At 39.7% G+C, this 24,057-nt stretch overlaps 1 protein-coding gene across 4 annotated transcripts in view; it reads right to left on the reverse strand.

Moving 5' to 3' along the window:
• Positions 1-24,057, reverse strand: part of LAMA2 (laminin subunit alpha 2) — a 567,760-nt gene that overhangs the window by 101,921 nt on the left and 441,782 nt on the right. For all 4 annotated transcript variants that reach the window (XM_072141562.1, XM_072141561.1, XM_072141563.1 and 1 more), the window contains 2 exons: positions 19,734-19,872; positions 15,169-15,271 (listed from right to left, as the gene is read on the reverse strand). In XM_072141562.1, coding sequence (XP_071997663.1) covers positions 15,169-15,271; positions 19,734-19,872 — 242 coding nt within the window. The remainder of the gene's footprint in view (positions 1-15,168; positions 15,272-19,733; positions 19,873-24,057) is intronic.

Raw genomic sequence — 24,057 nt, forward strand, 5'->3', positions numbered from 1 at the left:
CCCAGCTTGGGTCTGTCACCTCATCATCCTCCGATCCCTCAGTCTGCTCCCCCCTCGGACTTCCTGCCCTGACAACAACTTCCCCACTGTCTGACAACCGTGTCTCCTCATCGTCGGACACCTCTTTACACACTTCTTCCAGTACGTCAACAAGGTCATCATCACCCACAGACTGCGACTGGTGGAAAACCTGGGCATCGGAAAATTGCTCATCAGCAACCGGACAAGTGGTTTGTGACTGTGGGAAGGGTCCAGAAAACAGTTCCTCAGAGTATGCCGGTTCAAATGGCAAATTTTGCTGGGAGGGGGCAGACTGGGGGGGAGGAGGCTGAGGTGCAGGAGCTGGAGGAGTGCCGATTTCGGTGACATGGGTGGACTGCGTGGAAGACTGACTGGTGGACAAATTGCTCGAAGCATTGTCGGCAATCCACGACATCACCTGTTCGCACTGTTCTGGCCTCAACAGTGCTCTACCACGAGTCCCAGTAACTTCAGACATGAACCTAGGGAGTGTAGCTCTGCGGCGTTCCCCTGCTCCCTCATAAGCAGGTGGTGTCTCACCCCGCCCAGGACCACGGCCTCTGACCCCTGCAGTAGTTGGACGCCCACGTCCCCGCCCTCGTCCTCTACCCCTAGCCCTCGGGTTAAACATTTTGAAAATGAGAGTTATAACTTGAATTTTTTTTTAACTTTTTTTTTTTTTTGTTTTTTTTTTGTGTTTTTTAGTTTTTAAAACCAAACGATGCTATCCTATTGCTATGGCTATTTTATAGCCAAGTATGAAAGCACACTGCTATGCCAGATGAGATGACGCTGAGTTATGAAAAAAATAAACGTAAAATAAAAAAGGAAATGGCAGACTGTGCCTAATTGAAATACAACCCCGGGCCCTAATAAATTTTCCCACTTCGGTCTTTGCGATGGATATGTGCGTCACTAAAACACAGTGGTCGCAAGTCTGACTCCAAATTGCTCACAATTTACTAGTAGATGCACTGCAACAACTACAGCCACCAGCAGATCAACCAGAAATCAAATATATATAACGCTACTGTAGGCGTAATTAAGCCGTTTGTATTCTCCTATGGCTATTTTCTAGCCAAGTATTACAGCACACTACTATGCCAGATGAGATGACGCTGAGTTATGAAAAAAATAAACGTAAAATAAAAAAGGAAATGGCAGACTGTGCCTAATTGAAATACAACCCCGGGCCCTAATAAATTTTCCCACTTCGGTCTTTGCGATGGATATGTGCGTCACTAAAACACAGTGGTCGCAAGTCTGACTCCAAATTGCTCACAATTTACTAGTAGATGCACTGCAACAACTACAGCCACCAGCAGATCAACCAGAAATCAAATATATATAACGCTACTGTAGGCGTAATTAAGCCGTTTGTATTCTCCTATGGCTATTTTCTAGCCAAGTATTACAGCACACTACTATGCCAGATGAGATGACGCTGAGTTATGAAAAAAATAAACGTAAAATAAAAAAGGAAATGGCAGACTGTGCCTAATTGAAATACAACCCCGGGCCCTAATTAATTTTCCCACTTCGGTCTTTGCGATGGATATGTGCGTCACTAAAACACAGTGGTCGCAAGTCTGACTCCAAATTGCTCACAATTTACTAGTAGATGCACTGCAACAACTACAGCCACCAGCAGATCAACCAGAAATCAAATATATATAACGCTACTGTAGGCGTAATTAAGCCGTTTGTATTCTCCTATGGCTATTTTCTAGCCAAGTATTACAGCACACTACTATGCCAGATGAGATGACACTGAGTTATTAAAACAATAAACGTAAAATAAAAAGAAACTGGCAGACTGTTCTACTCAAACCCCTAATAAATTTTCCCACTTTGGTGTTTGAGGTGGATATGTGTGTCACTAAGAGCTAAACACAACGGTAGCAAGTCCCCCTGCAAATTCCTCACAATATGGTACTAGCTGCAAATAAAAAAAAAAAAAAATTATAACGTTATTGTAGCCCTAAGAAGGGCTGTTGGGTTCTTTTAGAATCACTCCTGCCTAACAGTAAGCTAATAGAACACCCTAACGCTTTCCCTGACCAGCAGCAGCTCTCTCCCTAGCGGCATCCAGACAGAGAATGATCCGAGCAGCGCGGGCAGCGGCTAGTCTATCCCAGGGTCACCTGATCTGGCCAGCCAACCACTGCTATCTACGTGTAAGGGTACCACGTCATGCTGGGTGGAGTGCAGAGTCTCCTGGCTTGTGATTGGCTCTGTTTCTGGCCGCCAAAAAGCAAAACGGCGGGAGCTGCCATTTTCTCGAGCGGGCGAAATACTCGTCCGAGCAACGAGCAGTTACGAGTACGCTAATGCTCGATCGAGCATCAAGCTCGGACGAGTATGTTCGCTCATCTCTAGTCCTTACGTATGGTGCTTTGGATGTGGGCATATTAACACAGTCTTAAAGAGACATACATACACTTATTTTTTGTCCTGGATTAGAGCTTTGAGAGCAGTGCTATTAAAAACACAGCAAGAATGAGTGTTTAACCCTATGCGATATCAGTCATTATAACATTAGACATTTGTGGTGTAGTGAGCCAGCCTCTGTTAACATCACAGATGCAAGCAATTAATGGCAATAAATCTCATATTTAGAATTTTCCTTTATTAGATCGTAATTTATTTGGTAGCAACCTTTCTAGAGTAGTAAGTCCCTCTCTGTAAGGATACATGGATTATATTGCTGAATACTACACCACTAGCCAGTAAATAATTTGTCCGCTATTTGTCACGGACAAGTAGCATGGCAATGCACTCACGATCAGGTGAAGTGGAAATTACCAATGGAAATGTCAGCCCATTAGAGGACTGCCGGCAGTTGATCCAATGCTTGATTGGATGTTTCCCTCTTCTTTTCGCTTGCGCGGATACTTACACTTTCAATTCCCGCATTGGAGATACAGCGAATAGGTACGGGCTCAGCGAATAGGTACGGGCTCGTGTGCATGCACGCGGACTTAGAAAACTAGTGCGGATCGAACTGCTCAGTACACACACAGAATGGCAAATTGGTAGCACTCTTGCTATATTTTAATAAGCATTTAAAAATTTATCATTTTAACTAGTTTTTCTGACCAATGGGTGAAATGTGCCATTTGGCATATATGCTTGTTGTAGTCTATCTGAAGTAACCCAGTGTGATATGTAATATGGATGAGATTTATCCTTTCAAAAAGCTGTGAGAGAACTCCATAAAGAGGCCATAATGATGGAGGAATTTGTTAAGGAGTTTGGACAAGCCATTCTTTAGTAGCAGCACATGATGATGCATCGACACCGAGCATTTGCCCAGGGTGAGAAAAGGCAGCAACAAGCCTAGGCAAGATGAGATGAATCACCTGATGGTGGAGAAAATGTCCATGCTTGGTCCAGCCTTCGTCAGATATGCTTAGATCCTTACACACTCACTGATCACTTGCCTACTTCTTGACAAACAATATTATCAAAAGATATTCATTGGCTTTCCTTCAAGTGTTAGTGGTTTTAATGTTCTGGCAGACTTCAGTGTAAGGTTAAACACATCAGCATTTCCGATAACATGGGAAACACTGCAGGTCAATATGTAGAAAGCAATTGACAATACTAATGAAGAGCTTGTTTTAATTAGGTGCATAATTTAATAATGCAAAGTGCCGCAATGTTTGCATCTGCCTAGTGGATAGTGGATTGCCTGTGTTCTAATGCTTGTCATTGCTGTAAACATCACTTCCATTACCATTATTAACGTTCACTCAGAGGCAATGAAGATAAACCATTGTACAACAAAATAAATGATCATGCAGAACGACTTAAGGCATAATAATTAGCCTAGCACATGCTAATTCATGGTTAGACCTTTCTGTGTCAGTTTTTCAATAAAGTTTCAGGCCATTGAACTTGCCACTCTATCCCCATTTTCCCCACACCCTTTACCAATTTCACTTGTTGCGTTAACATCATTGAGATGCGTCACACTATATATGCCGTATGTGTGCCATTGTAAATATTGTATTATATGATTTTAAACTGCTAAGCTCATTCAATAAAGCACTGTCTATAGAATTGGGAATCTATTCCTTTTGGAGTAGATACAGTGGATATGGAAAGTATTCAGATCCCTTTTAATTTTTTCACTATTTGTTTCATTGCAGCCAATTGGTTCATGCAGTTGCAACAGAATTGTAGCATTTTTGCAACTTTTGTCATTTTTGTGACTTTTCACAGCAAATTTTGCTGTCGTTTACACCTTGTGCCCAAGTATGTCTTCATATGCACTTTCTACGATATGCATTATTTATCTTTATTTTCCAGATGTTCCTTGCTACTTCTCAATTATGTATCACTTTTTTTGCTTATTTTTGAAACTTTTTAGGCGTAAATCTGCACCTGGTCTGGGGGAGGTGCAAAGGAACAAGTCACAGAATTAAATGGTATTCTTAGCCGTTAAATATATCAAACTTTTCACTGGGGTAAACGGACCGTGGATAATAAAATATAAAATATAACTTTTAATTCGACGTCTAAAATGCTGAGAACTGATGTCTCAGCTAGGAATACATATTGATAAAACAGAGAGCCATCAGAATGTAATATTCTATTGACAGCTGAACTCGAATGGAACAACACTTGGAGCAATTGATAAATGCTCCTCTAGGTATCCTGCAAGCCTAGAATAACATTTCTCCTATATAGGATATTGTAGAGCTGGAGAATGTTTGCACACACAGGGGCAAAGTTGTACACCCACTCGTGTCTTACAGTCCGCCTCAAAGGACTGTGGAGTTGTACCATTCAGCATCTATCCACCCTTCCTCAATAGTATAGAGTCTCCACAGATGCATACATCTACTATATCTGTATAGCCTCGATTAGTGGTGATCTGGGAGAAGGAGGAAGGATTGGACTATTTAAGACGCATTTACCGTCATGCACAGATGCGTTCAAATTTACACACACACTCCGCACTTTTAAACGGAAGTAAGTCAGTCTCTGTGTAGGTTTCGGTATAGCAGGTCACAGATATGACAGAAGGCAAGACGCACTTATTGATATTCTCATGTGCATCCAACCCATATGCACACCTTATCCATGCACATTTATGGTGTTCTTTGAGTACCCAGTCCTGTCATACGTATCTCAAACACCAACCCCACACTCATTTTGTGTAGAATTTCGCATACACGTTAGATAATCATGCACACTGTATTATAAACAGCCTCAACGCGTTTCCCCCGCTTTTAGACGGGATCATCAGGAGGGCAAACATACAGACTAGTGTATAGTAGCACTAGTTTTTCCCATATGGACTAAACCCTGGACGTCCTGATGGTGGACGCCAGTACTCCACAAGTAGGGGTCAAAATAATAAAGAGTATGCCGGCGTCCTGATGGTGGGCGCCGACATTAGGATGATGAGCCGCGAGTTGCGGTGAAAGGACGCCAATATTTAAAGGGCGGCAGGCCACGCCCCCACTCACCGGCCCTCTCGTGCTAGCCGCTCTATTGGTCCATTGATTTGGACTGAGCAGCGAATCAGGAGAGGGGTGGGCGGGGTTAGTCTTCTGGAGTGCCGTGGTGTAGAACCAGAAAAAAACGCTGCGAAGCCGCTCGGGTAGAAGTAATCCTTACGTTCCTCCAGGCATTGTCAATAAAAATAGAGTTAGAAATGCATGTATCTATAACAGTGAGGACATTCCTCCAGGCATTGTCAATAAAAATAGAGTTAGAAATGCATGTATCTATAACAGTGAGGACTTTCCTATGTGTATCGGAGTCACCCACTCTAATACGGGGACGTGCATCGTATTGCATCAATATGTACTAGAGTACATGTAAATGATGTTGCTCACAACCGTACAGGTATTAGTATATTACATACTCATATTTCATAGATTGATATCATATCGCCAGATGTATACCCTGGATAGATCCATCCACAATGCACAAAAGGTACAGAAATCATTGTGTAGATAAACCATTCGACAGTCTATTATAGACATAGCAGAGACTTAAGTGCACCCTCGGTGTCCTACTGTGCCACTCCATGCCACTGCTTAATAGTACCCCTATACGGCAAATGGGACCTCTATATAAGCATTAGTTAATTCCTGTCTTAACATGTTACATCCGATACATGCAAGCCAGGTGTAAATTTATTGAGGTAAGTATACATCATTTGTGGACAGTACTAAAAATGTTTAGAGAAACAACTTGTCTGAGGAGGTGCTACTAACTAAGGAGGTTAAACAGGTGCTAGTAGCTCAGGAGGTTGTATAAAAATAGTTATACGAGGTCAAGTTGGGTCAGTATAGGTTTGATACCAAATCATATGTACATCATTCAATAAATGCAGCAAAGGATATTCCATCATTCAGGCCAGTAGGCTTCACACTATTCATCCGGAATATCCATTGAGCTTCTTTTCTTAGAATTTGGTTGTCCCAATCTCCTCGTCTTGGGGACCTTCGAACTTTTTCGATAGCCTGAAAAGACAGGGCATTAAGGTCACCATGATGGTATTGGTGTACATGGTTTGAGATTGGCTTATCTCTCATGTTCCTCACATCCCCCCACGGGAGTCATTTATATGATCACATGCCCGTGTCCACTTAACTATGTGGGGAAGATTTTCCGGGAATTCAAAAACAGGATCCTCGAACATGTGGGGGATGTGAGGAACATGAGAGATAAGCCAATCTCAAACCATGTACACCAATACCATCATGGTGACCTTAATGCCCTGTCTTTTCAGGCTATCGAAAAAGTTCGAAGGTCCCCAAGACGAGGAGATTGGGACAACCAAATTCTAAGAAAAGAAGCTCAATGGATATTCCGGATGAATAGTGTGAAGCCTACTGGCCTGAATGATGGAATATCCTTTGCTGCATTTATTGAATGATGTACATATGATTTGGTATCAAACCTATACTGACCCAACTTGACCTCGTATAACTATTTTTATACAACCTCCTGAGCTACTAGCACCTGTTTAACCTCCTTAGTTAGTAGCACCTCCTCAGACAAGTTGTTTCTCTAAACATTTTTAGTACTGTCCACAAATGATGTATACTTACCTCAATAAATTTACACCTGGCTTGCATGTATCGGATGTAACATGTTAAGACAGGAATTAACTAATGCTTATATAGAGGTCCCATTTGCCGTATAGGGGTACTATTAAGCAGTGGCATGGAGTGGCACAGTAGGACACCGAGGGTGCACTTAAGTCTCTGCTATGTCTATAATAGACTGTCGAATGGTTTATCTACACAATGATTTCTGTACCTTTTGTGCATTGTGGATGGATCTATCCAGGGTATACATCTGGCGATATGATATCAATCTATGAAATATGAGTATGTAATATACTAATACCTGTACGGTTGTGAGCAACATCATTTACATGTACTCTAGTACATATTGATGCAATACGATGCACGTCCCCGTATTAGAGTGGGTGACTCCGATACACATAGGAAAGTCCTCACTGTTATAGATACATGCATTTCTAACTCTATTTTTATTGACAATGCCTGGAGGAATGTCCTCACTGTTATAGATACATGCATTTCTAACTCTATTTTTATTGACAATGCCTGGAGGAACGTAAGGATTACTTCTACCCGAGCGGCTTCGCAGCGTTTTTTTCTGGTTCTACACCACGGCACTCCAGAAGACTAACCCCGCCCACCCCTCTCCTGATTCGCTGCTCAGTCCAAATCAATGGACCAATAGAGCGGCTAGCACGAGAGGGCCGGTGAGTGGGGGCGTGGCCTGCCGCCCTTTAAATATTGGCGTCCTTTCACCGCAACTCGCGGCTCATCATCCTAATGTCGGCGCCCACCATCAGGACGCCGGCATACTCTTTATTATTTTGACCCCTACTTGTGGAGTACTGGCGTCCACCATCAGGACGTCCAGGGTTTAGTCCATATGGGAAAAACTAGTGCTACTATACACTAGTCTGTATGTTTGCCCTCCTGATGATCCCGTCTAAAAGCGGGGGAAACGCGTTGAGGCTGTTTATAATACAGTGTGCATGATTATCTAACGTGTATGCGAAATTCTACACAAAATGAGTGTGGGGTTGGTGTTTGAGATACGTATGACAGGACTGGGTACTCAAAGAACACCATAAATGTGCATGGATAAGGTGTGCATATGGGTTGGATGCACATGAGAATATCAATAAGTGCGTCTTGCCTTCTGTCATATCTGTGACCTGCTATACCGAAACCTACACAGAGACTGACTTACTTCCGTTTAAAAGTGCGGAGTGTGTGTGTAAATTTGAACGCATCTGTGCATGACGGTAAATGCGTCTTAAATAGTCCAATCCTTCCTCCTTCTCCCAGATCACCACTAATCGAGGCTATACAGATATAGTAGATGTATGCATCTGTGGAGACTCTATACTATTGAGGAAGGGTGGATAGATGCTGAATGGTACAACTCCACAGTCCTTTGAGGCGGACTGTAAGACACGAGTGGGTGTACAACTTTGCCCCTGTGTGTGCAAACATTCTCCAGCTCTACAATATCCTATATAGGAGAAATGTTATTCTAGGCTTGCAGGATACCTAGAGGAGCATTTATCAATTGCTCCAAGTGTTGTTCCATTCGAGTTCAGCTGTCAATAGAATATTACATTCTGATGGCTCTCTGTTTTATCAATATGTATTCCTAGCTGAGACATCAGTTCTCAGCATTTTAGACGTCGAATTAAAAGTTATATTTTATATTTTATTATCCACGGTCCGTTTACCCCAGTGAAAAGGAGGTGCAAAGGAAGGATTTTTTTCAAGGACCCTGTTTTAACATGTAAATTGGAATTATTCCACAGGCTTTAAATGTTTAAAATTTTGCATAGTAACCTGTTTTTTGAAAATTCATACATTGTTTCATTTATAATTTTTTAAAAATGTATTGGTTACTTCTAAAGTTGAGGTCACATGTGGCATTTCGGTTACGTTTGAATCACATTACAACAGCTGTGGAGAGGTGATTTGCCTAATTAAATTACAGTTAACATTTGTGTTTTACAAAACGCAATGTAAACGTGGCATTGACTCATACGTTAACATAGCATTTTCTCAACGTGAATGTTAACAGTAATGTAATTAGGAAAATCACCTCTCCTCAGCTGTAGTAATGTGTATCAAAATGCAATTAAAACGCAATCAAAGCACAAGATGTGACCGTACCCTTAACATCATGTGTGACCGCAGCCACATAGCTCGTCATCTCCCTGGGATGTGACTACAGTGCTTAAAATCCAAAATGTACAGTAGGGTCCACTACTCTATATAACCCCTCACGTGGCTTGTGTACATGTGGATCTGAGACATTTGCAACATAGAGTCTCAAAAAGAAGCAAAAATTTGCACCTGCAAATTAGGCGAAAAAAAAATCTGCCAAATGTTTCAAAAATTCACCAAAGAAAGAAAAAGCTATGATACATGTTCCCCATTAAATAATACCACGTGTAGGGCCTGTAGGGAGGAGCATGACTCTGGGTTCTAGAAAGGTTCTAGGAACACAATAAAAATGAGTCATCCTCCCATCAGCCCCTGCACATGCATTATTCAATTAATTAATCAGATTTGACAGGAGTGTTCCTTTAACCCCTAGGCGCACCTGGACGTTATACTACGTCCCCGGGGCTACATGCTAATTGCACTGGGACGTAGCATAATGTCCAGCTTCTGGCACCGGCTCACAACCGGAGCCGGTACCAGAAGCAGCGGCTGTCAGCTGCATATCACAGCTGACACCGCGCTGTAACACTCGCTATCGGAGCCGACTCCGATCGTGGGTGTTAACCCCGTTACACACCGCGGTCAAGCATGACCGCGGCGTGTAAGGGTGTTCCTGCTGTGGATCGGATCCCCCGTGCTGCTTACCGGGGGATCCGATCCTCTTCTGGGCAGCCCCAAAGTCTGCCTAGTGCTCCGGGGCTGCACGATGTCCCTGCCAGTCAGATCCCTTCCGGGTCTGACTGTAAACTGTCTGCGCATGCTCTGCATGCTCAGACAGTTTACACTGCTCTACAATGAAAAAGTATTGTAGAGCAGTGTATTGAACTTGAACCAGCGATCAGAGCATCGCTGGTTCAAGTTCAAGTAAGTATAAGTAAAAACAAGTAAAATCACTAAACACTACACATTAGAATAAATAAAAAATAAATACATAAAAATATAAGCCCCTAAAATTACATTTTCCCATAAAAACACTTAATAAACTATTAAAAACACAAACACACAAAAAAAACCACGACATATTTGGTTTTGCCATGTCTGTAACAATCTGTATAATAAAACAGAATTGTTATTGGACCTGCACGGTAAACGCGGGAGGAAAAGACGCAAAAAACGTTCCGAAAAAGATAATTTTTAATTAATACCTTTAAAAAATGCTCTAAAAAGTGATTAAAAAAATGTTATGCACTCTAAAATAAGACCAGTAAAATGAACAACTCTTCTCGCAAAAAATAAGCCCCTAACCAGATTTGTCAGCCGAAAAATAAAAAAGTTATGCATATGAAAAGATGGTGATGCTAAAATGAACAAAATTGTCTCCAAATTAGTTTTTATTCAGTAAAAAAAATAAAATACACAAAATCCCCACATATTTGGTATCCCTGCATCCATAACAATCTGCATAATAAAACAGAATTGTTAATGGACCTGCAAAATGAACCCCGTAAAACCTGATAACGCTGCAAAAACAGATAATTTTCAATTAATACCCTTTAAAAAATGCTCTAAATAGTGATTTAAAAAATTTGCGCACTCTAAAATAAGACCACTAAAAAGAACAAATATTCTTGCAAAAAATAAACCCCTAACCAGATTTGTAAGCTGAAAAATAAAAAAGTTATGCATATGAAAGTCAGTGATGCTAAAATTTACATTTTTGCCTAATTACTTTTTATTCAGTAAAATGGGAATATAAAAAAAAACAAAACTATATAAATAAGATCTTTTCGTAATTGTGTAGACCCATAGAATAAAAATAATATACTATTTTTACGGTATGGTAAATGGCCAAAAAAAAAATACAAACAAAGTTCCTAAAAATTGATGACTTTCATTTCCTCCACCAACAAAGAGTTAATAAAATCTCACCAATTAGCTAAAGATGCCCCAAAATGATGTACAGAAAAGTGCATCTCATGTGGCAAAAAAATAAGCCCCTATAGGTCCACAATAAAAAAACAAAAAAAATGATAACCTGTACAATGTGACATAGCAAATCTGATCTGCATGGCGCCTCCTTCCCTTCTATGCCTGGCCGTGCACGCATACAGCAGGTTACCACCACATATAGGGTAACAGTTTACTCGGGAGAAATTGGGTATCAAACCTTGTGGAGCCTTTTTTCATTTTATCCATTACACATGTTTAATTTTCCACCCAAAATGAATGTATTGTCAAAAAATATTACAATTTGTAGACCACACCTCCAGTTTGTTTTAACACCTATAAAACACCTAAAGGGTTAACAAACTTCTTAAAAATGGTTTTTCATACGTTGAGGTGTGTAGTTTCCATAATGGGGTAATTTATGAATTTTGCTATTATTTAGGCCTCTCAGGGTCAATTAAAAGTTGAGCAGGTCCATCTAAATATTAGTTTTGGTGATTTTCCCAAAAATTTGAAAAATGGCACCCAAATTCTGAGCCTCAACATTCTAGTAAAATATGTGGAATCTTAAAAAAACATGCCAACATAAAGCAGACATTTGGAAAATGTAAGTTATCAATTTATTTTGGTGCTATGACTATCTGCATCAAAAGTAGGGAATTTAGAACTTTGAAAATAAAGAATTTTTCCAAATTTTTGCCAAATTTAGTTTTTTTTCATAACTAAACACAAAAGATATCATCCCAATTTTTAAACTAATTTGAAGTACAATGTGTCACGAGAAAACAATCTCAAAATCCCCTGGATATCTCATATTGTTCCAAATCTATAACCACTTATAGTGACACAGGGAGATTTGAAAAATGGGGCCGCGTCCTTAAAGGGGTATTCCAGGAATCAGCATAATTCATATACAAATGGGCACTCAAAATATAAGCTAGTGTGTAATTGGTTGTTATTTAAAATTTTGCTCTCCTTAGCAGAAAATGCTGGTGACATACACTGTAATGAAGAATTAAAATGCTACTGGCCCTTTAATCAGTCCGTTAATTTCCTCCGTGCGGTCCGTTGCAGGACAGAAGATGGCCGCTGGTCACATGTCTACATCACATGTCCTGCACCTGCCTGGGCAGGTCATGTGATCACCACTATGTTTGGCTGTTGTCGGGTGGTTGCAGTGCATCCAGTATGGCCAGTGTTGTGGGGATGGCAGTTACACATCATTACTATGGTAACAGAGCAAGAAAACCTGTTATATCATCACTGTTAGCAGAGCATAAGTGGTAGGAGGAGTTACTGAGAACTAAAGGATCATGGAACTTGTAGTTTCCAGGGGCGGCCATCTTAGTGATAACTCCACCTACTTTAGAGAGGCCATAAACTTTGTAAATCATAAAATCAAATTATTTATTTATTTGTGACTAATGACATTGAGTATTGTTGTATTCATTAAGTTATATCATCATAGTAAATAAAGCAACATCTTATTTGTATACAGACATTATGATTTTTCTGATTATTCCAGTCAATTCAAAGAAGATTTCTGTCATTTGGAGCCAGAAAGTCAAATTGTTAATCATTATTGGTCCATCCATTGCCAGTAACAAACAATGCAATTCTAATTGAATTTCCAGGAAAATTTATAGATTTTGTTAGATCATTTTGAAAATGATCTGTTGAATATTATGGGTGGTGCTGTGTGACTGTGATTGACAGCTGAGCATCCGATGAAGTTTAGCCCCCAGACAACCACAGCCATGGGCATTGCTATGATCGGCCAGGTGGGACATGTGACCCTACTGTATAATAAGCAGTGTCACGTGTCCCAGCTCTATTACAGACCGGAGACAGAGAGGGGAAATCTGCTCCGTAGGGACAGTGAGGGAGAGAATGCAGAAGCCTGAATTTCAGAATGTCCTGTTCAGGGTAGATAGGGAAAAGAGAAATAATTGCTATATTCAGGGCAGTGTGAAAGTGAGAGAACCTTACTACTGTAACAACCTCATCTATAGAAACATCAGAATTTTATTCACTGCACCATGTTTTTTTGCAAAGTATCAGTGTCAGTTTTATGCATCCATAATCACAAACCTGCACATACGTGCTCAATGGAAACGTGTTTTTTTTTTTGTTAAATAGCTGTTCAAGTTTTCTGTATCCATATATATCACAAACCACATCTTCTCCATCCTTGGTTGTGTCTTAAGATTTGTCTCCTACAATTTCCTTGTGAAACTCCATATCTGCCACATAGAGCTCATACGATCCAATGGTAGCACTAGAAAGGTGCAGTAAATTTAACTCAGTGGGGCACATTTACTAAGGGCCGTTCTTTCTAGTGCAAACTGCTTGCACAGGTATTTAAGAAGTGTCTCTATCACAATTGTGTTGCATGCAACCCTTTTGTGGCGCGGCAGCACTATGCTCCATGGGACACAAGTTTCTGCACTGAAGGGGATGTTGCGGTGCTCAGTCGGACCAGGTGCAAGATTTAAGATGCAAAGTCCGACAGAATTGTGTTACATGCCCCATGTTAAAGGTAAACCCAAAAAAAGTGTTGCACTTAGATTCATAAAGAATGTGCGCCAGAAATCCTGAATCTGGTGCCCTCTTCACACTACACCCGCAGTCTACACTGTCTTTAGTAATGTGCCCCAGTGTTCCATGTTTTGTCCATGATCATCCTCCCTTATTGGGCGGGATATGTCTTAATGTATGTTTGTGCGTCTTAAATATACACTAGGCATTGTAGTAGAAACATTACATATTTTAACTATTCTGCCTGTCTTTTGAAATCAATCACGTAGGTGAAGAATTTAGCTTTACCAAGGTGAGATGACATTTACATATAAATTAAAAAAAGAAAAACCTTACTGACAGAATCAACTCTATCCATCATTGAAAGATTAGTTTTCTATGAGATGCATGTTTTCTATTAATGTGATTTTAGATAGTGAATTATGAATCAGTTTTACCTGCTCAAAGCCGAATGCAAATTTAACATTCCCAGTAAAATATTTCTTTGACTTGCATTAAGCATTGTCCTTTCCTTTATAGTTTCCAGTGTAAGGAATTATATGCCTGCTCCAGTCTAATTCACTTTGTCCTCCTCAAGTGGTGGAGATTGTAATGACAAAACCTAGTTTCCATTAAACTGTCAGCAGTATTTGGTATGATTACAAAATGTGTTATCAATTATTGTTACCAGGATTGGTTCCTGAAAATGCTGCACCTTGAAGCCAGGTTAATTCTTCATTTCATACCATTTATTTTTAGCAAATAAATGTTTTTCTTTATACAGTATAATGAAAAACAGTTTTCAGCATACTTTCTGTATCAATTCCTTGTGATTCTCTACAAGAGGCTTCATTGTTTACTTCCTTAGCTTAAAAAAATAGGCCATGATTATGTAATGTCACACAGGTGCACGGATTGTTGTTACACTTGGTTCTGATTGCTCTCTGGTGGTAACAAGCTGTGGACCTGTATACATGACATGCCATGGACCATTTCTTATCCACAGGGAGAAACAAAGAGTTACACTGGGAGTGAAATGATGACTTTAAATGGATATTCCCATTTCAGCAAATTAATGTTATTGTTTGTATGGTAAAAAACCATACAATTTTCCAATATACTTTCTGTATCAATTCCTCACGGGTTTCTAGATCTCTGCTTGCTGTCATTTTAAAGAAATCTGACCATGGTCACACAGGTGCACAGCTCGTTATATCATAGAGAGTAATCAGAGCTGTGTGATATAATGAGCCGTGCACCTGTGTGACCATGGTCATATTTCTGTCCATTGGAAGTAAACAATGAAGCTTTCCATAGAATGACAGCAAGCAGAGATCTAGAAAACAATGAGGAATTGATACTGTAAGTATATTGAAAAATTGTATAGGTTTTCAAATATACTTGGTTCAGTACAGAGGCTTTAAGTAGAGGTGTATTGTGTCTGATATTGGAATGGGAGTAAGTAGAATTGAAAATAGCTCACCTTTTAAATCTTCAGACTGTGTTTTAGCATCACTATGAACTCTGAAACTTTTCTGAATGGAACTCTTAGCTTCATCTTTTAAGGATCCCTCAGGGCCAGTAACCTTAAAAAAAAAAAAAAAGCTTAAAATAAATGTAAAACCAACTTTATACATTAACATATTAAGTTAAAGATACATGGCCAAATTTATTTATTTAAAAAAAAATATTGCTTTTATGTGATGTACACATCTATCGGACCCCACCATGGCTCCCCTGACTACAATTCCCAGCTATAATAAGTGCTTACATTTTAGCTGTAAAATTTCTTTGCATGTTCAACATCCTGCATGAGTAGAACTAGTGGTGGACTTGCTGTTTCAGTATTATTGTATGTATACATGTGGAGGATCATAATCTGGCCAAGCTTCTGCTTTTGTTAACTATGATGTTTATAGTGGTCTGATGCACATTTTGGTTTGTAAAAATGAACACAAGTTTCCCTGAAACCAGACAAACCCATTGTATTGGAATTAATAATCATGTTTAGCTCAGTCAAAATGGACCTGCCATATCCATAATGGAACTGCAACATTCATTGGGGCTAATTTACAAAGGGTCCACGGCCACGCTTTCGTCAGATTTTCCAACGTTTTCGGGAATTGCGCCGCTGGAACAGGTATTTAACTGAAGATTGTGTCACACGCGACCGGATTGTGGCACGGCTGCGCTGGCTTTCATGCGACAGAAATTGGGGGGTGGGGGTGTGCTGTCGGACGATCTGAGTGATTTGGACTGAGCGCAGGATTTAACTTTCAAATTGTGTTGCAAGATCAAGCACTCACATACACGGGGATTAAGAAGGTGAACTCCAGTGGACCTGAGCGGGCAAGTGACACATGCAGGATATCGGGCACACAATCGTAGTGAAGCGCGGCCGCATGCAGGTCGGACACTGCACTTTAGTGGAACGCAACAGAATGGGTAAGAAAATATGCCCCATTATGTCAACACGCAGCCGATGCAATGCAAGTAGTAGTAGGTTTCAAACTTTCTCATTTTCTGAAATTTTTATACTGTAGATTTTTTTTATTGACTTCCAAATGATAGACTGGATCCTGAATATCCTTTAAATAAACTTTAATAATCTGTTCAGTTTCCTACCCTTTTAAATTCTACTTTAATATCTTAACAGTTTCTTCTTTGGTTTTATTGTCTTTTTTCTCAATCTGTAAAAACCAAGCTGTCTATAAAGATATTGTAAATTAAAAATAGACAGAAGACAATTTTTGAATAAAAGTGGGAAGGGGGGCCCCATGCAGTAGCCTGCTAGGGGGCCCTGTCTCTCCTAGTTACACCACTGTGTACACACACACATATAAGAGCTAACATTTCTCTTTTTTGGTATCTTTTTTCCCCATTGCTGTTAAAAGAATGCCACTGACAGCGAGGAACATTAATCATACAATGCTAATTCTGCAATTCAATGCTCGTTCTGAAATAAATTCTAAAAATTAATTCAGAAACAGTGTATGATATTAACTTAATAATCATAACCATAGGACATGGAAAATATGCAATGTATATTTCTGGTTAAATTAATTGAGCCTGAGCAAAATGAAGTTGTATAGAATGTGAATACAGATTAATCTTTGTTGGGCATTTTACAAACTATCAAGCTATCCTGGGTTTGGCTGGCTATTAGATGCAGTACAATCAAAATAATAGCCTAGAAAGGTCACATTTGCATTCAGTAATATGAGTATGACAAACAAAGGAAATATCTAGAAATTTGCCAGCATTTGAGAGGGAAATCAGAAAGTCAGGCTAAATGTGAAAAACGAACACATCTATTATGACGAATAAACATAAAATATAAAATATATTCACTTATTTAAATATTTACACACTTTATAGAATTCATTGAGTTGATTTATATAAATGGCACATTAAGATTTGTAAAAAAGGAAATATAATTAGAGATGAGCGAGTATACTCGTCCGAGCTTGATGCTCGTTTGAGTATTAGCGTACTCGAAACGGCTCGTTGCTCGGACGAGTATCTCGCCGGCTCGAGATCGAGCACTTTCTTAACGAAACACAGTGGAGAACAGTGAAGGATACAATTAAAACAGTGAACACAGGATCATTTAAATGAAGAACACAGTGAAGAACACATTGCAGATGTTCCGTATGTCTGCTAACTTATCCGAAGACACGCGTGCCGAACAGTGTTCTTCACAATAGTATGTGAAGAACAATATGTGTGAAGAACACATTGCAGATGTATGGAAACATCTGCCATGTGTTCTTCACACATATTATTCTTCACATACTATTGTGAAGAACACAGTTCGGCGCGCGTGTCTTCCGATAAGTTAGCAGATTACGGAACATCTACAGTGTGTTCTATCAATGTGTTCTTTCAGTGAAAACATCTGCAATGTGTTCTTCAGTGTTCTTTCAGTGAAAAATGCTCGAGTCTCTCATTGACTTCAATGGGGTTTGTTATTCGATACGAGCACTCGAGCATCGGGAAAAGGTCGACCCAAGTAAAGAGCACTGGAGCATTTTAGTGCTTGCTCATCTCTAAATATAATAAATTCCTTCAGCCTAAATAATTGTACTTTACCTAAAAACATTGCTTAGCTCTTCCAAGAGCAACATGTTCAAGGCTGAGGAAATAACATTACACTGCAGGTTCCTATAGAGCTCTAGTAATCCGACACCCTGCTTGTAGCTAAAAATGATTCCCCTGAGATTTCCATATATTCAACTTTATAGTTTTACCTGGTATCTAAGCATGGCTACACGGAGTCCAGGTGGGCGTGGCCTCCTCAGGCTGAGTTCAGCAGCTTCTCTCCATCCCTATTGCTGTATGCTGCTATAATGTCATGTGACCAGGGTGACATCATTGCAGGTCCTATAGCTTTTGTAGCATTAGGAACTGTACACTAAGCATATATGTCATGAAATCACAGCATATTTTATCACATGAAATCACAGCAGCCTGCATGGAGAGAGTAGAAGTCCATGGAGGCTGCTGTGATTGTTTTATGTGGTCAAATATGTACATGGGGTATAGTTTTCATATTAAGTAGCTTAAGGACCTTTGATGATGTCACTCTGGTCACATGACATTAGATCACACCCCCTGGACTAGCTCCAAAGCTGCATAGATACCAGACAAGATTATAACTCTGATTTTATGGGGATCTGAGGGAAACTACCTTTAGCTACAAGCAGGGTTTCAGATAGTTTTCAGGGCTATATAGGAACCTGCCACTACCTGTATTTGTGAAAATAGTGGTGACGGGTTCCCTTTAACTCAGTTACACTAAGTGGTAAAATATTTTCATCTTTATACAGTCAAACTACTTGAATCTCTGTAGCCAAACAGAAAGTTGGGCTACCATGGCCAGACTATTTTAGAGCGCTTATTGGTTTGGGATTTTATAACTTCACTTGCAATTGTATGGGGGTCATTTATCTTAGAAGCTTCTCTCTTTTTCTCTTATTTTTGTGTCTTTTGGTACATTTGCATTTTCAGGCCTTTTCCATTTAACTAGCAAAATTAGCCAAGCAAGATTTTTTTAGTGTTATACCTAACATATCTTTCAAATCCAGATGTGAATGTTTTAAAAAGTCACAATTTTGGCGCAAATGGAGGTTCAAAAGTCGCAAATAAACTCCAGTCCTGACAAGGCGTGGGAGAAATTTTAGAAGTTGCAAAAGAGTTCAAGGCTTGTTTTTAGATAACAGTTGCAAAACTTCCATAGACTCACCTGCCTAGTATATCAATATAATATATAATATATCTAAGATAAATCAAAAAGATCCAAAACCTGGGAAAAATAGGAAAACATACACACAAATGTGCTGACTAAAGATAAGTGACCCATTTTGAGTACTGATAACCCCAAAAGGGTTCATGTATATGGTTGTTTGGTTGCTTGGTGTTGTCAGGAGTTATGATAGGGCTTATGATATGCAGATGTCAGTAAATATGGGTATGCACTGTTTTGTGAGGTTCCGTATGAAAAATACATAAAATGGCATTTGTACACAATGGGGGAATATATTTAGACTAACATTTGTTTTCGTATCCCCCCTGTGGTGCTCTGCAGGCTGGAAATACTAAAAGGGTATTAGTAATTCTGGAAGAAATCACTGCGAAGTCCAATTAATTTAGACCATGTCTGAGTTTCAGGGAATGCAGTAAATAAAGTGGGCCAGGGTGTTCCTTACCTGGTCCAATCCACTCCCTCCACCCCCCTCCCTTTGGGGGTGATGGGGCCGTATTCGGACAAAGCTGACGGAAATGGAGCTTATTTCGTTCTTTGTCCACCAGAAAACTTCCTCTGGAAGCATCACTCTTTGGACAAGGATACCTGCATCTTACCAAGTCTAAACATCAGTATGTAAAAGCTATGCAAAACCTTTCTAAGATGCTGTATTTTCCTCAAGAAATGCATTGTAGGACATGTGCATGATGGTATAAGTTGCTTAAAACACCTAAATTAAATGATTTGTTCACAATCAGTTTTGGACTTGCAACTCCTAACTATTTGCTAACTTTTTGACATACCAGTTCTGCTGCTTCATTAGCCTTGGCTTTGCCTTCTTTTGCAGTATCGTCAGCTTCGTCAATCAAATCCTTGATATTGCTGTATGCCTTGAAAGCTACCGTAGCATTAAATGAGAGATTTTTAGCTTCAGCAAGGATTCTGTGAAAACAAATAGGAATGATATATTCAAATCCTAATGAAACCCTGCAGAAATGAATTGATGGCAAAATAATGTGCAAAGTATACTGCAGCTACAGCAGAGCAATTTGTTTAGGCAATGCCTGTAGATAGAGCACATAAAATGTCTATGTATTCTTCAGTGGTAAAATCACTTCTGAGTAGGCGTTGTGTGCATAGTTTTATGCACAATCATTAAAGCACATGGCAGATATGCTATTACCAGAGCTCTGCAAGTTTATACAGTCAATTTTTTTTAGAATTAAGCAGACCAGGTTCATAGTTCCAAACTATAATGAAATGTAGAGTCAAGACCATGATTTCTAAACTGAACCAATGAATATATGGGTAAATATGCCACTAGATTTTATCCCATTTAAGGAAACCTACCACTACGGATCTACCTAGTAAGTTAGATCCGGTGGTAGGTGCACCTAACGGATGTAATGATAGCCCTTTTTAGGGCTAATCCTTTACTCCCATATATCTTTTCTAGTCTTTAAATAGGGCAATATGCAAATTTTCTAAAGAGGCTACTGGGGCATGGAGTAGCTGGAGCTGAGGCTACGCTGCACGTCTACTCCACGCCCCAGTAGCCTCTTTGATCCTCCTACCCAGACATCTTAAGCGCACAGCTCTCTGTCCGCAAAGCCAGAGTTCTGCGCATGAATGTGTTTGCGTGCAGCCAGAAAACAATGGGTCGTGTATCGGCTGATATGGACGAGATGAGCACTGAGCACTGAACTTTGCAATAGGAAGAACATGCAAACTGCTTGCACATGTATTTATGAAGTGTTTACGGCAGTTTTGTGTCGTGGCTGCACTGTGTCCAACAAGACAGAAAAAATGTTTGACAGTGCTTCGTCGGACCTACAGAATGAACAAAGTGCACCAATTCTGGAAAATAGAGTACACACTTCCAGATCAGTCCAGAGGGCACCAGATTCATGAAGACCAAGCACCAGTTTTGATTAATCTGGCGCACTCTGCACACTTCACAGGCTAACTGCACATAGTACAGACTGAACTATTTTTGATAAATGTGGGCTTTTATGTATGGGGGATCATCAGGACTTATTGGGGCACATTTACTAAGATTGTCAGAAACTTCACTTAAAGTGCTCTGCCCGAGTATAATGCTAGGTGTGACACATTCATTAAGAATGTGCACCAGAAATTATGAATCTGTCGCTTCCCTGCACTGGTCCAACAGAGTTCACCAACTTTTTTGTGGTGCACCTTTAACATGGGTGTCAAAGAGAAGAAGACTACAATGGGGAACAGCAAAACCACATAGCAGAGCTCAGATGGACCTTCCGGCGACATCAGGGGAGTATGGAAACAGCATTTGGGTGCAACATCTGTGTTGGTACTCAACTTCAAGACCAGAGTCCATATGCAAAAAAAGGTAGAAAAAAAGCAGTGGCACTTATCAACTCAGATGAATTCAGACACAATCTTTATTAATTCCATGTTGCAGTGCTGGGAGGATGCCAAACAAGGCAGGAAACAGGCTGTGTTGTGCACCTGTGCGCTCATTTAAGCACAGACAATACCTTGAAGCTTGAGAAAGCACACAGGTGCGCTAATTCATCTGAGGTGGTGAGTGCCACTGCTTTTTTCTACCTTTTTTTGTATATGGACTCTCACCTTTAGCATAGGGTGTGCAACATGCAAAATATGGTGCTTGATACGATTGAGTGCCGGAACGCCCCCTAATTTGTATTGCATGAAGGCTAGCGCAGCTAGGAGGCGGACAAAAAACCCCTTAAATACCTGAGCAAGCAGTTTTCACCCAAAAGAACATGCAAAGTCCCTCAGAAAACAGGTGCAAAGCCCCTAGTAAATGTGCCCCATTATCTTTCAGAGTCCTGTTATTATTGGACTTTATAAATCTATATGGCATGTGATTTATCTTCTCACATCCTGCTTTACATAGAATGTCAAAAAATCAACATGTTTCTTTCAGAGTTAGTATTGTAACATAATCATTCACATACAAATACATAATTCCGTAGTAAAGCCAGACTAAATGGTTAACTTAATACAGCATGAATCTACGGATTTATTCTGTACACTTTCTGCCAATCGCTTAAGAAAGCTTTTTCTGCTTGCTGTGCTCTGCAGGTGAGGCAACCATGAACATATCTGGTGCACAGGTAGGTGGCACTGCCGCGCTGTTTTACCTTGAAGTTAAGCCAGATACAATGTTTTATTGAATGACAGACATGCTCGTATCTAGAATTAGCAGGATGCATTCATGTAAAAAGGCAATTGAGAGTTTGGTAAATTTAAAAAAAAGCTTAATTGCAGTCCTATAGGCCATTAATGACCACACAACGCTCAAGGTGCATTGCTTTAGCATATCAGTATTTGCATATTTAATTATAGTGCACATGTTGGATATCAAAAGTAAATGCAAAACCTACAAATACAATATTGCCATTTCATCTAAAACGGACCAGGATCCTACACTATGAAAATTATTTTATCTTATAACAGGCTCATCTTCTGAAAATAAATAACGTTCACAAAAATGCTAGAAAATACTTTGTAGAAACCAAAGCTGGCAGGTGATTTCTGCTATCTAAAAGTAGTGTATGAGAAGCTGAACTTTCCGCTCTATAGTTTTATAGGATCCTAAAAATGGTTATTGATTGAGAGGCACCTGCCAGGGCTCCTGGGAGGAACAGTGTTTAGTCTTGTCTGGATTTTTTGTGTTTTCATAGTATCACTGTGATCATACCAAGCCAAAGAATAAAGTAAACATTAGAGATGAGCGAGCATACTCGAAACGGCTAATTGCTCGGACGAGTATTTCACCAGCTCGAGAATGAGCTTTCACTTAAGGATCATTTATTGTCAATACACTATCACAGTAATACACACATTTGCGATTGATGGCAGTCAATTCAAATATACTTCTGAAAAGTTAGCAGATGTATGGAAACATCTGCAATGTGTTCTTCACCGAATAACTCATTGCAGATGTTTCCATACATCTGCTAACTTATCAGAAGACATGATTGCAGAAAGGTGTTCTTCACAATAGTATGTGAAGAACAATGTGTGAAGAATCTGCAATGTGCAATCTGCAAAGTGTTCTTCAGTGAAGAACACATTGCAGATGTTTCCATACATCTGCTAATTTATCAGAAGACATGAGTACAGAAAGGTGTTCCTCACAATAGTTTGTGAAGAACAATATGTGTGAAGAACACATTGCAGATGTTTAACACGGGTCATTCTCTTTTTTTGAAGTTCCACAAATATTCCATTGAATAAAAAAAACAAAGAAACACGACTGACTTCCTTATTTCTCAATAAAATGACACATTTTATTGGTCCCCTTGGTCCCCTTGACCAAAGAAAAAATTTTACTCCAGTAACGAGCACTCGAGCATTTTAGTGCTCGCTCATCTCTAGTAAACATATAATTTGGATCGCACAGTGAAAGACGTAAAAACCAAGCCCACAAGAAAATGGTGCAAATGTGTTTTTTATCCAATTTTAACCACATTTGGAACATTTTCCAGCTTCTCAGTACACGGCAAAGAATTATAAATACTATCACTAAGAAGTACAATTTTTTACGCAGAAAATAATCCCTTACAAAGCTTTGTACTTGGAGAAATGAAAAAGTTTTAGATTTTTGTTGGCAGGGACTGAAAAATGAATGAAAGGCTGCAACGCGAAGGAGAGGGGTTTTGCAGAATATTCATTTTTTACTAATGGTGATGTAAAAAAACACAAAATAACTAATGCTTACTTCACCCCCAGGAGAAAGGCTAGCAGTAACCGAAACGCGCGTGGGGACAGCATTACCCCGGTCACCACGCCATTGTGTGAAAAGATGGGTGTTAGTTATTTATTATCTGACCCTCTGGGCAGTGGGTTAGGGTCCTCATCTTTATAAATATACACCTTATATCTCTTGTGGAGTAGGATGCCGGTCACTCTGTTCCTTACCTGTGTATGGTTATATGCTATATTCAGTTGCTTGTACCTTATGCAAAATGCTATGCTATGGGTGACTAACGGTCAATGTCAGTTGAACTTGCTGCTTTTTAATATTTTTATGAGATGTTTTCAATAAAGCTCATTTCATTGTATATCTTGTTTGGTCTGGTTTTTCCCTTCAGTGGGCAAAAATAGGTATTTTAGAAT

This window comes from Engystomops pustulosus, chromosome 3 (assembly GCF_040894005.1).
Source record: "Engystomops pustulosus chromosome 3, aEngPut4.maternal, whole genome shotgun sequence".
NCBI lineage: Eukaryota > Metazoa > Chordata > Amphibia > Anura > Leptodactylidae > Engystomops > Engystomops pustulosus.